Here is a 12,433-nt window from a genome sequence, read left to right as displayed (position 1 = left end):
GTCGGTATAAACCCCCGACAAGTTTCTGCCATAAGCCTTATGAGGTCGCCGAGGAAGCGCAGAGCAGGGCCTTTCATTCATTCACACAAGCACACCGTAGAGTTAGTAAAGAACAGCGGAAAACGTGTTCGCTAGGAGAACAAAGAAGTAGAGCTCCAAGCATCCTTACCTTGTCCTGAAGGATCCCGGACGAGCCCTCAAGATGAAAGGTTGTTGCTGAACGATAAGACGCGGGATTCTTGGCCTCCGGAGGAGACGAATTCAATCCGGGGCCAGAGACGAGGCTGGATCGCTCAGAGCTTTTGTGTAATAAAGTTTTATTAAAGTATAAAGGAGATAGAGAAAGCTTCTGACATAGGCATCAGAAGGGGGCAAAAGAGTACCCCCCTCCTAGTCTTTAGCTGTATGGTATATAGTCACTCACAGTCTGTTAATGAAAAGAAAGGAATGTCATAAAATCTAGAATGGCACCAGATAATTCATCCCAGGCCATAAAACTATTGACTTGCACCTTGTACCAACAAATAGTTTCGTTTACATAGATTAGGGGAACAATACCTGAACAAGTAAGTTAGGCCCTTTGGCGGAACCAACTTGAAGATGGAGTCTGGGGTTCATTAACATAGCTTAAGACAACATTTCCATACGAAAAAGAAATGTATTGGTTAACTCAAGGTTTGGGAGTAGTTAGCTTTAGGTGAGACCAGGTGTCATGGCCACACAGAATGTTAGGAGAAACCTCCTTTTAATTTTGTATAGAGAAGGAAAAACAGATCGCTGGTTTGTTCTTTTCTGCCGGTTAGGAGAGATAAAAATGTCTGGCACTTACAGCCTCATTCCTCCATTTGGAGACCCCTGGCCTTCCCGCCTGTTACTCTCTCAGTCTCATAGTAAGAAAGCCATAAGAAAGATTCTGATTTGAGGCTCTCCATTTTTCTCTTGCTTGCTTTCATTTATTTTTTAAGACCATGGGGGCTTCCCTGGTGGCTCAGCAGGAAAGAAATCTGCCTGCCAATGCAGGAGCCACGGGTTCAATCCCTGGGTTGGGAAGATCCCCTGGTGAAGGAACTGGCAATCCACTCCAGTATTCTTGCCTGGGGAATCCCATGGAGAGAGAAACCTGGTGGGCTACAGTCCACGGGGTTGCAAAGAGTCAGACACGACTTAGTGACTAAATAACAACAAATATACATTAAAACATCATTGTAATTTTTTAATTCTATTTACTTTTTCTTGATCACTAAAACAATAAATTTGCTTTTTAAAAATATTTTTTGCCAAGTAAACTCAGACATTTCCCCCACTCATCAATTTGGAGAATGTTTAGGCCTAAGATAGTCTAGAATATTAGATTAGATGCCCAAACACTATCCTTTTTTTTATTATCTTATATGATAAAAATTACTTAAAAAATCCTTACAATGTAAATTCTTTCTGTTCTGATATTGAAATTATGACAACATAATGATTAGGCTAATTATGATATAGATCACAAATATGAGCTAGTAAATAAATGTCACCCATACCACAGTTCCAGGCATACTCTGATGTCGCTGTAGTTTGAAAAATTTACTTATGAAGTCTTGTTCTGCCAGACACAGGGGCTCCAGTTCACTCAGTACCTGTTCAAAGATCTGAAGAAAACCAAAATGATTCTACAAAGAACTGAACAAAACGCTTAAAATAACATTCCACATTTAATCACTTTTCTGCAGCAACCAGGGAAGCTTTATCTATAATCTTAATAGAATCCCCCAAACAAATACTTCCAAGATTGACAAGACAATGCAGTATTGATGAGGCATAACAGGGTCAGAACATACCTAAAACAAAACTGACAACAATTACTCACTTGGAATCTGGAAAGAGGAACAGAGTGATAAAACTTTATTTAAACAATTTAGCTTCATAAAAGTTGTTTCCTCTTTGTAGTCACTCAAATAACTGGATTGACAATGCAAGCTCTTTATGATTTATAACAAATTTTAATAAAGCTGTTATGTCATTTAATTGATGAATCACATTTCAGTTGCCATTTGACCAGTTATTATTTTTTTTTTTTTAGATTCAGAAATGGAAAGTAAGACACGGTTAATTAAAAGAGTCAATAGAGCCCAAATCTTTGAACACAATTAAAGCAGTAACAAACTGGTGCTAGAAAACTGACAGTAATGTTTAAGAAACATGCGTCATTTTATCTTACCTTATCAAACCTGGCTCTGTCGGCGACATCGAGATCAGAGGCCGACATGTTTCCCATGTCCAGCAAGGAAGATGACTGAGACCGGTGGTTCCCGGAGCTCTGAACACTGAGCTTATTTAGACTGGAAGTAGACCCGGTTAATTTCCCGGAACTCCCGTGAAGACCTGGGAAATGATAAACCTTTAAAAGCTGTGACCTTCACGAATGAAAGGTTCATGGCATCCATCAGGGCTCCCTTCTGCTGTCCTGCTCTTCTGGGGCTCATATGGGTTAGGGCACAACTCTGCCACATGAAGAGGATGTAGAGTGTCTTCCTCTTTCATTAAGATTTGTGTTCTACTTCTGAGCCTATGTAAAGACAGGTGAAATCATACAGAATCACAGAATAAGACTGAAAGGGATCTTAGAGATCACACTGTGCCCTGCCCAGTCTCATCACAGTTGTCTGATGATTTTTCAAAAGTAGATGAGGAGTTCTTTTCCACTCAGAAGACATGACTATGGATGAAAGTCACTGACCCCCTAGAATACTAGCTAACATAATGATTGTATTTCTAGAAAAAAACTGCCATATTCCAATATTATTTGCCTCTACATTGAATCAACATATTAGGCTGAACCACATGAAACTACCAACACTCAATTAATCTTGTCCTACTAAAAACGTCAATTACACATGACTCAACTTAATACATTCCTGAACTCAGACATTCCTGTTTTTTCAGCAAGTGAATTGATTAAAGTTCTTTTAAAAACTAAACAAAACGAAAAGAGAAAAACTAACAACAAAAACAAAACCCTGAATATTTGTTGTATTTAAAATACAACTAACATAACACATACATAGTTAACTATATTAATATGGGACATCTGAGTTTAGGTATAAACATAGGTATCTATCATAGCTATGAGGAAAAATGAGAACAATATGTCTGCACAATATCCTACATACACCAAACTATTAAAGGATTCTATTTTTACAAGAAAATGTGATGTTTCTATTCAGAATTAAATTTAAACAGTAAAACATTTTTATTCTTCTTGACTATTTCTCAGCTAAACCTGTATTATTCACTGATGGTCAGAAGGGACAAATAATAAAATAAGTGATAAAAAATATGATATACAAATCATATTTGTATATGTAAAGTAAAAAATAACAACAACAAATATGATATACAGTTAGTTAGAGACAAACTTTGGTTTCATTATGCAAAATCTGACCATACGTACAAGAAATTTTATAGTTTCTAAACACAGCCTGAAAACAAAAGTATAACGGGTAAGACTTTTTATAAGTTTCTGACTACCCACCATACATGTTTAACCATGCCACACATTTCTTGGATGCAGTCATCCCACTTCCTTTCTGTTGGTTTTCTTTCTGGCCAAGCCCTGGCAACCCAGAGCAAGCAGTGTTTCTGGCGCAGCTTCTCCAGGATGAACGACTGGCTCCTAGACACACACACGCACTGAGAGCACCTGCTGACACGCCGAGCACGCCCACTCTCGGCTTCCCGTCTGACAGCACTGCCTTTCCAGGCAGTGTGGCTGCCACGGGTTAGGCTGCAAGCGTCACAGACAAAGACAAGTTAGTAAGCTGCAATCTGCACAAACCGCGCACAAGAGGAAGTTAAAGCTCTAGTTGAAAAGACACATGCAAAGAACCAGGAGCACCAAGCAACGAGAGAGGCAACATATGTTTAGTTGGTCAGCTACTGCTTGAGAAATTACATGACAGAAAAACCTTTACTAGTCTTTTAATGTACTATTTGATGCAAATATTCAGGTAAAAATATCTACATTTGTAAACCTCCCCCACACTTTTAAGTCTCCTAAGCTGATGTACTTAAATTTAAAGACTACACTTCCAAGTTCTGATTTCTGAAGAAAACAGAGTTCAAGTAAATAATTTAATACAGTGAAAATTTAATAGAATGAACTTGCACATTTATACATTAAATGCATTAACAATCCTGTATTCACTGAAAGCTCTTGGAAGGAATCTCCACTGTACTAAATAATTTTATACTCCCTCTGATAAAAAAAATTATGAGTGGAGTTTTAAAACCATTTTAGAAATAATAAGCTAAACTGTTTAGTAACTTAGCTGGCTCTGTGAACACTGAGAATAAAACACATGTATCAAAACACTAATTATTGGGAGATGGGTAGGTAGAAGGGTAAAGCTGAGAGACAGGTCTAATGTGGGAATTGGAGTTCTTTCAGGGTCATTTGGCATTTCCTTTATCTAAAACCTCTCTTTAGTATTTGTTAGATCAATTGTAGAGATCGTTTTGTGAAACATTCTAAACCCAAATGAGAATCTAACTTGAATGGCAAAGAAAGAAATTATAGAATAAAACAGAAAATTAATGAATATAACTCTAGAAATATTTAAGAAACGGAAAACAAGGTGTCAACTCCTGCCAAACAGGGATAGTGATAGTTGCTATTGCTAGGCAAAAGCTCGAGTATAAACTACTAATTTGCCACCCCAAAAACATGTCAATCTCCCTAGCCTTGTCTGCCTGAAGTTTAAAGGAATATGAAATGATAAGGCTGGACACACAGCAACCAGGAGCGGGGGATGCACTGGAGCCACTAGCTTGTCAATCTGAACAGTACCTGCTGGCGATCTTAAGGTGTCGCTCTACTAAGTTCACCAGTTTCAGAGCAAAGCCTAATTCTGCATATAGTTTTCTTTTTTTAAAGTAGTTAATAAATACTACTAGTGCCCTATTTGGGCTCATAAAAAACTCTATATTATTTATCAGCAAGAAGTAACAATATTCTGGTAAATTTTAAATATCCTTAAACAATTTCTGCTAGAGTACAAGCACCAAGAGGGTAGGGTCTTTGCTCATTGCTGCATTCTCAGTATCGAGCAGCGATTATCATGTAATAGGTAATTAATAAACATTTACTGAATGAATCATCCACTCAGGACTGAATGTAGTCTTGTGTTCAAGACTCCCTTTGGAGTCAACAAGATTTCTTAATTTCAGTGGACAAACACTGGAAAAAATGTGCTTGGCATATCATTTTTTAAGTTTTGGATTACTAAAGATAAGGAAGTTATTATGTAAATGGACTCAACTAATACTTGTGTGTCTTATCTTAGTAGTAAAAAGAAAAAAAATGGGCAATTTAAAAAATTATTACTAGATATCCTTTGCCTGTCTTTTCATTCAGTACATCTGAGGAATACAGAAGAAAAACAAAACACCAAAGTATCAATCTTGGGAGGACAATCCCACACCTCTGAGAGTATCAGGGTAACCTTCTGACCTTAGAAAGGCAAAGGTTTTATAAAAACCTTACCACAAAGAAAAAGTGCTTTACTGGCATTTTAACGTTGTTTTAAATTATCTAAACTAAGTAGATGTTAAAGACTTGAGTAAAGAATGGTTCAAAAAGAGAGAATTCCCCTGAATCTCTATGACTATACACAATTTCCTTTTGTAAAATACATTCAATCTGACTTTCTATTCTTTTTTTTTTTAACTGCCCGCCGCTGACTTTCTATTTTTATTAGTATCTCGGATGCAGCATTTTCAGAGCAAGGAAAAAACAAAACAAATTTAAAATTTTATTCATAATTCCTTAATTTTGAGCCATTGAAAATTTACCTTCCCCAAATTTTAGGTTTCTCTTTTAACTGTAATTACTATTAAGAACTGATTTAAACATAATTCGAATCCTTGAAAAGGTATCTTTAAAAAGTTTACATTCTATCTACTTAGAACTTCTGAAGTCATTTGTATTTAACTTGAAATTTATTTTTAAATGTTGACCAACAAGCTACATTTTCAAAGATGAACAAAAGAGTTTTTATCCTCTGAATTCTGTTTATTATTTAGTTTTTCCTTTCTTGTAACTGATAACATCAAAGTAATAGAAACTATAATTTTTTGGTTACTCTCCTATTTCTTACTACTTAATGGATACATACGAGAGATGTAATCTTAACCCTGTTTTAAAAGTATCTTCTAAACTTGTCTTAGGTTAATTAAAAATTTTTTAACAAGATAATTTAAGAACTTCAAAAAATAAGAAAAAAAAATTAAGGTTTTAGGTTAATGCAATGATACCATTAAGATAGTATTGTATTTGATTTAAATTATATTCCAATTATGTCATTTATCTCAATGAGAATCTTAAGCTTGATAAATTAATATTATGACAGGGGCATTAATAACCTCCCAAGGAGGTAGTTTTAGAAAGATTTCCCTTTTACTGCAGTAGCAAGTGATGACAAATATACTAAATGAAAACATTAAACATGTAACTGTATTAATATGTTGTTTACTAAAAAGAAAAACTGATTTTGTTATAGCCACGCTTTCCGGGAAACAGACTCACTCAGAAGGACAATGCAGATAGTGGAGTGCAGTTTATTACACCGGCGGGCCCAAGGCAGAGTCTCCTCTTAGCCAAGGACCCCGTCCAGCATTTGTGAAAATCTTTTATACCCCATGTGTACGTGTCCAAATCCACCACCTACCCCATGTGTACGTGTCCAAACCCCACCACCTACCCCATGTGTACGTGTCCAAACCCACCACCTCAATTCCGTTGAGACTTACATAAACAAAGGTAGGGTAAATACAACTACAATAACCCCATCATTCAAGTGTTGTGTGTTCAAACAGTCAATAGTCAATAAGCCCGGAGTTACATTCCAACCAGTTAATAATCGATAAGCCTGTGATTACATCCTGATAGATACAGGAAAAGTTTATGACCTGTCCGGAGACAGGGGTGATTACGGTATGCTTCCTCTTAGGCAATGAGCAACCTGGATGTGATCTTCAAGATTCCCCTGTCTGGAGGGGGTCTTATCCTTCCATTGTCGTTCCCACAGGCACTAAGCAGAGAGTTCAGAGTCCACTGGAGAGGCAGCCGAGCACGATCAGCACGGACAGGCCTGAGATGGAGTCCAGGCCCTATGAATTCCTTCTTCAATTTAACATATCCATGGTGAAACATTCACAAGGATATAAACACACCGTTTAAGAACAAGTAACCTTTAGGATGAGTTAGCATTTCTGTTTCCAAAAGCCTATTGTCCCAATATTTTTATCAGTATCTTTACCAAAGTGCAATACACAGATTCAAACCATTTAAAAAATCGGAACCAGTATCACCAATATATTAGTGTTGTATTAAAAACAAAAACAAACCACAAACCAGTGAATCACAAAATAATTACCCACTACTAAAGATAGTCTTCTTTGTCCTAAAGAAAAGAATGGAAAGACGAGCTATCAATTTCAATCAGGGCACAGGCTCCTTTCAACAAGCAAATGCTAAACTCATGGTTCTAAAGGGGAGCTATGCAGACACAGAGGACACACTGTAGCCATTTAAGGCCAGGTTCTGACTCCGACAGGCACAGAACTCCATCCAAAAAGCCCAGAGATGGGTACATGCCAGAGCAGAACGTGGCCTCGGCAAATCATTTCCTTGCAACTTGATACTTTCACTGGTTATCCTTTTAAATCAAGTTTTTTGTTTATTTAACATATTTAGAAGCAACAAAAACCCCTCTTGTTTCAAAAATAACTCTTTGGAAAAATAAAGTATAATTACAGGAGAAATTTTGGTGACATTTTTACAGCCCCTTCACAGGGGAGAAAACACTTAGCAACTTTCTTTTTGATTCAAAATAGCCAGTGACAAGTAAGAAGCCAGGCATCACTTCACTTCCCTGTGGAGTGCAATGACTTAAGAGATCACAGACTTGCCTCCAACTGGTACAAAAGGTCTTTTAGGAAATCAGAAACTGAACTTCCAACATCTGTCTCTTAATCTAGTACTTTCTCTCCAGACTGCACTTCATTCTCTGGCCAACTGCTGCTGCTGTGACTATACACAGCTGTCCCTGGTATCTGTGCAGGGTTGGTTCCAGCACCAGTGGTGGACACCAAAATCCATGGATGCTCAAGTCCCATGGTTGGTCCTCCGTATTCACGGGTTCCGCGTCTGCGCTGTACTTTTATTAGACACGGCATGTATATACAATTGCTGTCAAGTTCACATACTGCAGAATTTTAATTAGTAAAAATAAGGCTTTAGAGACATACTTGTTCCATGAAAAACCTATAAATCAAACCAATGCATTAGATTTATTCTTTTACTAATTCTATTGTATCTCCTTCCACCTTGCCTAAAAAGTCTTAAAATTATGTGTCACAGATAAATAATTTTTAGTAGAAGAGAAAACAAGGGGACTGAGGTGCCTAAGCTTACCAAGCTTCTTGCTTTCTTTAGTTGTGCCAGTCATCTTGATCTTTGCAACTTCAAAGACATCTTTAATTTCTCTCTCACAGAGTCATGACAAACAATCCATGCAATTCTTAAAAGTGAAAACAACACATACTCATTAATAAAACAAGTATAACAATTTCCATTTCTCAATCCCCCCATATCCTTTGTGCTTGTTTTCAATTTTGTGGTCTTAAAATATTTGATGCATTTCATAGGACACAAGAAGGCTATTTTCCATCTTTTAAAAAAACTGAACTGGCATCATAATATTAACAGTTTGTAAAAATATGAAGTTGAATAATCACACTCACATTTTCACTTTTATACTTTCAGTTCAGTTCAGTTGCTCAGTCAAGTACGAGTCTTTGCAACCCCATGGACTGCAGCATGCCAGGCCTCCCTGTCCATCACCAACTCCCGAAGCCTGCTCAAACTCATGTCCATTGAGTCGGTGATGCCATCCAGCCGTCTCATCTTCTGTTGTCCCCTTCTCCTCCAGTCTTCAATCTTTCCCAGCATCAGGGTCTTTTCAAATGAGTCACTTCTACGCATCAGGTGGCCAAAGTATTGGAGTTTCAGCTTCAATATCAGTTGTTTCAATGAATATTCAGGACTGATTTCCTTTAGGATTGACTGGTTGTATCTCCTTGCTGTACGAGGGACTCTCAAGAATCCTCTCCAACACCACAGTTCAAAAGCATCAATTCTTCGGTGCTCAGCTTTCTTTACAGTCCAACTCTCACACCCATACATAACTACTGGAAAAGTCATAGCCTTGACTAAATGGACCTTTGTTGGCAAAGTAATGTCTCAGTTTTTTAATATGCTGTCTAGGTTGGTCATACCTTTTCTCCCAAGGAGCAAGCCTCTTTTAATTTCATGGCTGTAATCACCACCTGCAGTGATTTTGGAGCCCCCCAAAATAAAGTCTCTCACTGCTTCCATTGTCTCCCCATTTATTTGCCATGAAGTGATGGGACCAGATGCCATGATCTTAGTTTTCTGAATGTTGAGTTTTAAGCCAACTTTTTCACTCTCCTCTTTCACTTTCATCAAGAGGCTCTTTAGTTCTTCACTTTCTGCCATAAGGCTGGTGTCATCTGCTTATCTGAGGATTTTGATATTTCTCCTGGCAATCCTGATTCCAGTTTGTGCTTCACGAAGCCCAGCATTTCAAACGATGTACTCTGCATATAAGTTAAATAAGCAGGGTGACAGTATACAACCTTGATATACTCCTTTCCTGATTTGGAACCAGTCTGTTGTTCCATGTTCAGTTCTAACCGTTGCTATCTGACCTGCATACGGATTTCTTGAGAGGCAAATAACGTGGTCTGCTACTCCTATCTTTTGAAGAATTTTTCACAGTTTGGTAATCCACACAGTCAAAGGCTTTGGCGTAGTCAGTAAAGCAGCAGTAGATGTTTTTCTGGAACTCTCTTGCTTTTTCAATGATCCGATGGTAATTTACACATTACCTTTCATGTATTTTAAACATAGCTGCATTCATACGATACTGGGTGTTTGGGGCAGCACAATCACGCTTTTCCAGGTCATATGCTAATGACTGCACAGTATTATGCTCTGCTGATGTTCAGTTTAGTAAACCAACCTCCTAACACAGACTACATAATTGGTTTTGATGTTTTGCTGTGATAGACAATGTTACAACAAGCTTTTCATCTCTAATGAACTGCTTTCTTGGAATAATTTCCTAAGGGTAAAATTACAGTGCTAAAGAATAAGGGAATCTTTTAACTCTTCTTCCATAATGCCATGCTGTTTCAAAAATTATTATACCAACAGACAGGATCAATGACACTGAAGCAGGACACTGAGTTTTACCATACCTTGCCAGCATGGGGTAGTAAATTAGCCCCAAATAGGTTACTCTCATAAGAATTTAATTACCACATCTTACAGTTTTCATAATCAAATGATTTCTTTTAAAAAAACAAAATTTATTCTAGTTCAAATGAAAACATCTATTATTTAACATGCAAACTCATTCCCTCATCATCTATGCTTATTATCATACAAAAATATTTTATACCCTGATGAAAGAGTCAACAGCGGGAGGCCATGTATTTTTCCAAATCCTATGTTAAATGCCTTATGTAGAGTTTCACTAAATTTAAATAAATCCACAGCAGAAAAACTCCTATGCCTAGTTATTCTTTTAAATTTATCATGAAATCTACACTTCAATTTCAAACACATCCAGTTTTAGAACAGTTTACTTTGCTTTAAACATCAGATGTAACTTTCAAAGGTATATCACTTAAATTATTTGTATACTGACTCATAGTTCATTATTGATTTTTTTAAGTTATTTTATAAGTATATAAAAATATATTAGATATATTTATATATATTTAGATATTTTATTGATAGATATGTCCTTATAAAAAATTTTTGGATGAAACATAATATAGAGCCTTCTTTTTTCCAATTTGCATGCCACATACATTTCCCACAGATTCTCCGTAAGGAAAGTTAAATAGGAAATTTTTTCCTGTGATCTTTGTGTGTAACTTTAAAAGCAAATCTAAAGCTAAAAAGACACTAAAATTATTCCTATTTCATTCAGCTATTTCACTTTTCAGCATCTCATTCGTTGAATTTTAAATTATCACAAAAACACTGATCACTGGAAATCAATGTAAATGGCTGACCAACTTATAATTCATAAAATCTTCATTAGATTTCTACTCAACTCACTCAATATAACAGACTGCATTCCAATACCCAAACTAAGTGCACACTACTACCCAAGCAATTTAAACAGTCGCTATTTTTAAAACAGTGATTTGAGCAGACTACTGAAAATCACCTTCTTTTTCAATACAATTGAAATGACTGAACACCTTCCCCCAGGTGCTCAACAGAACCCACAGGTGGGGAAGCCCACAGACAGGCGTGACTCCCAGCTCATTCACTTACTGAATTCAGAGAGAAGCTTCTCACTGGGAGTATTTATTTCTCTTAGCATCCTGTATACAGCACCTAACTTAAAATCCAACTATCTTGAGCTTAAATACTGTTATCTCAGGCAGTATTTCCAACTTTTTCTTGTGCTCACTTTAGAGTCTTACAGATAACACCATGTTTTATTTTCTATATTTACAAATATAGGACTGAGGCTGAGACAATGTGTGAGCAGTCTTAAAGACTGTCGGCCTCAAGGGGCTATTGGGAGAGGAAAGATTGTTCCTACCTAAACAAGGATAAACCATCTCCCTGCTCAACTGCTCTACATGCTCTACTGCCCCAGCTAGGCAGAAGGGATTCTGGGCAGCCGAGCTTATTACATGCCCAACGCACCTCTATTTTCCTTAGGCTCTAAATTACATACACCCCAAATCAGGGGTTTGCTTAGATTCAGCCGTAAGTAGAGTTGGGGCAGGGCCTAGTTATTCTTTTCCCTAAAGAAATGAAGACAAGCTTTTCCTGGTCCTGCCAAAAAGTGTGAGCTGGGTACAAATAACCAAGTACAAAGGTGAGTGCTACGTCACTTCAATCAGGTTCAACTCTTTGCAGCCCTATGGACTAGAGCTCACCAGGCTCCTCTGTCCATGGAATTCTCCAGGCAAGAATACTGGAGTGGGTTGCCATTTCCTTCTCCAGGGGACCTTCCTGAGCCAGACACTGAAGCTGAATCTCCTATGTCTCCTGCATTGGCAGGCAGGTTCTTTACCACTAGCACACACTACACGGAAAGGATCAAGTACAAATAGCATCTGGATTTAATTATTATTTCTTACCAAAGAAACACTGATTTGTCAGGTTCCTTTTTTCATTCCTTTCCTTCCATTTCCTTTCATTCCTTTCTTTGTCATATTAATAAGATTCCTATTTTTGAAAACACTTGAGCAACCAAATTAGATTATCAGGCATAAAACTGCATGGTCTGTCACAAGTTCAAACACAAGACAAAGCAAGATTCTTTGGAAATAA

At 37.2% G+C, this 12,433-nt stretch overlaps 1 protein-coding gene across 1 annotated transcript in view; it reads right to left on the bottom strand.

The window, feature by feature from the left end:
- Nucleotides 1-12,433, bottom strand: part of LOC136155401 (exocyst complex component 1-like) — a 48,648-nt gene that overhangs the window by 20,512 nt on the left and 15,703 nt on the right. The window contains 4 exon segments of the mRNA XM_065917141.1: nt 1,527-1,634; nt 2,204-2,367; nt 7,419-7,445; nt 8,459-8,564. Coding sequence (XP_065773213.1) covers nt 1,527-1,634; nt 2,204-2,367; nt 7,419-7,445; nt 8,459-8,564 — 405 coding nt within the window.

This window comes from Muntiacus reevesi, unplaced genomic scaffold (genome assembly GCF_963930625.1).
Source record: "Muntiacus reevesi unplaced genomic scaffold, mMunRee1.1 SCAFFOLD_141, whole genome shotgun sequence".
NCBI classification, from domain to species: domain Eukaryota; kingdom Metazoa; phylum Chordata; class Mammalia; order Artiodactyla; family Cervidae; genus Muntiacus; species Muntiacus reevesi.
Note: the sequence above shows the minus strand (reverse complement) of the source record. Positions and strands in the feature narration are given on the sequence as shown.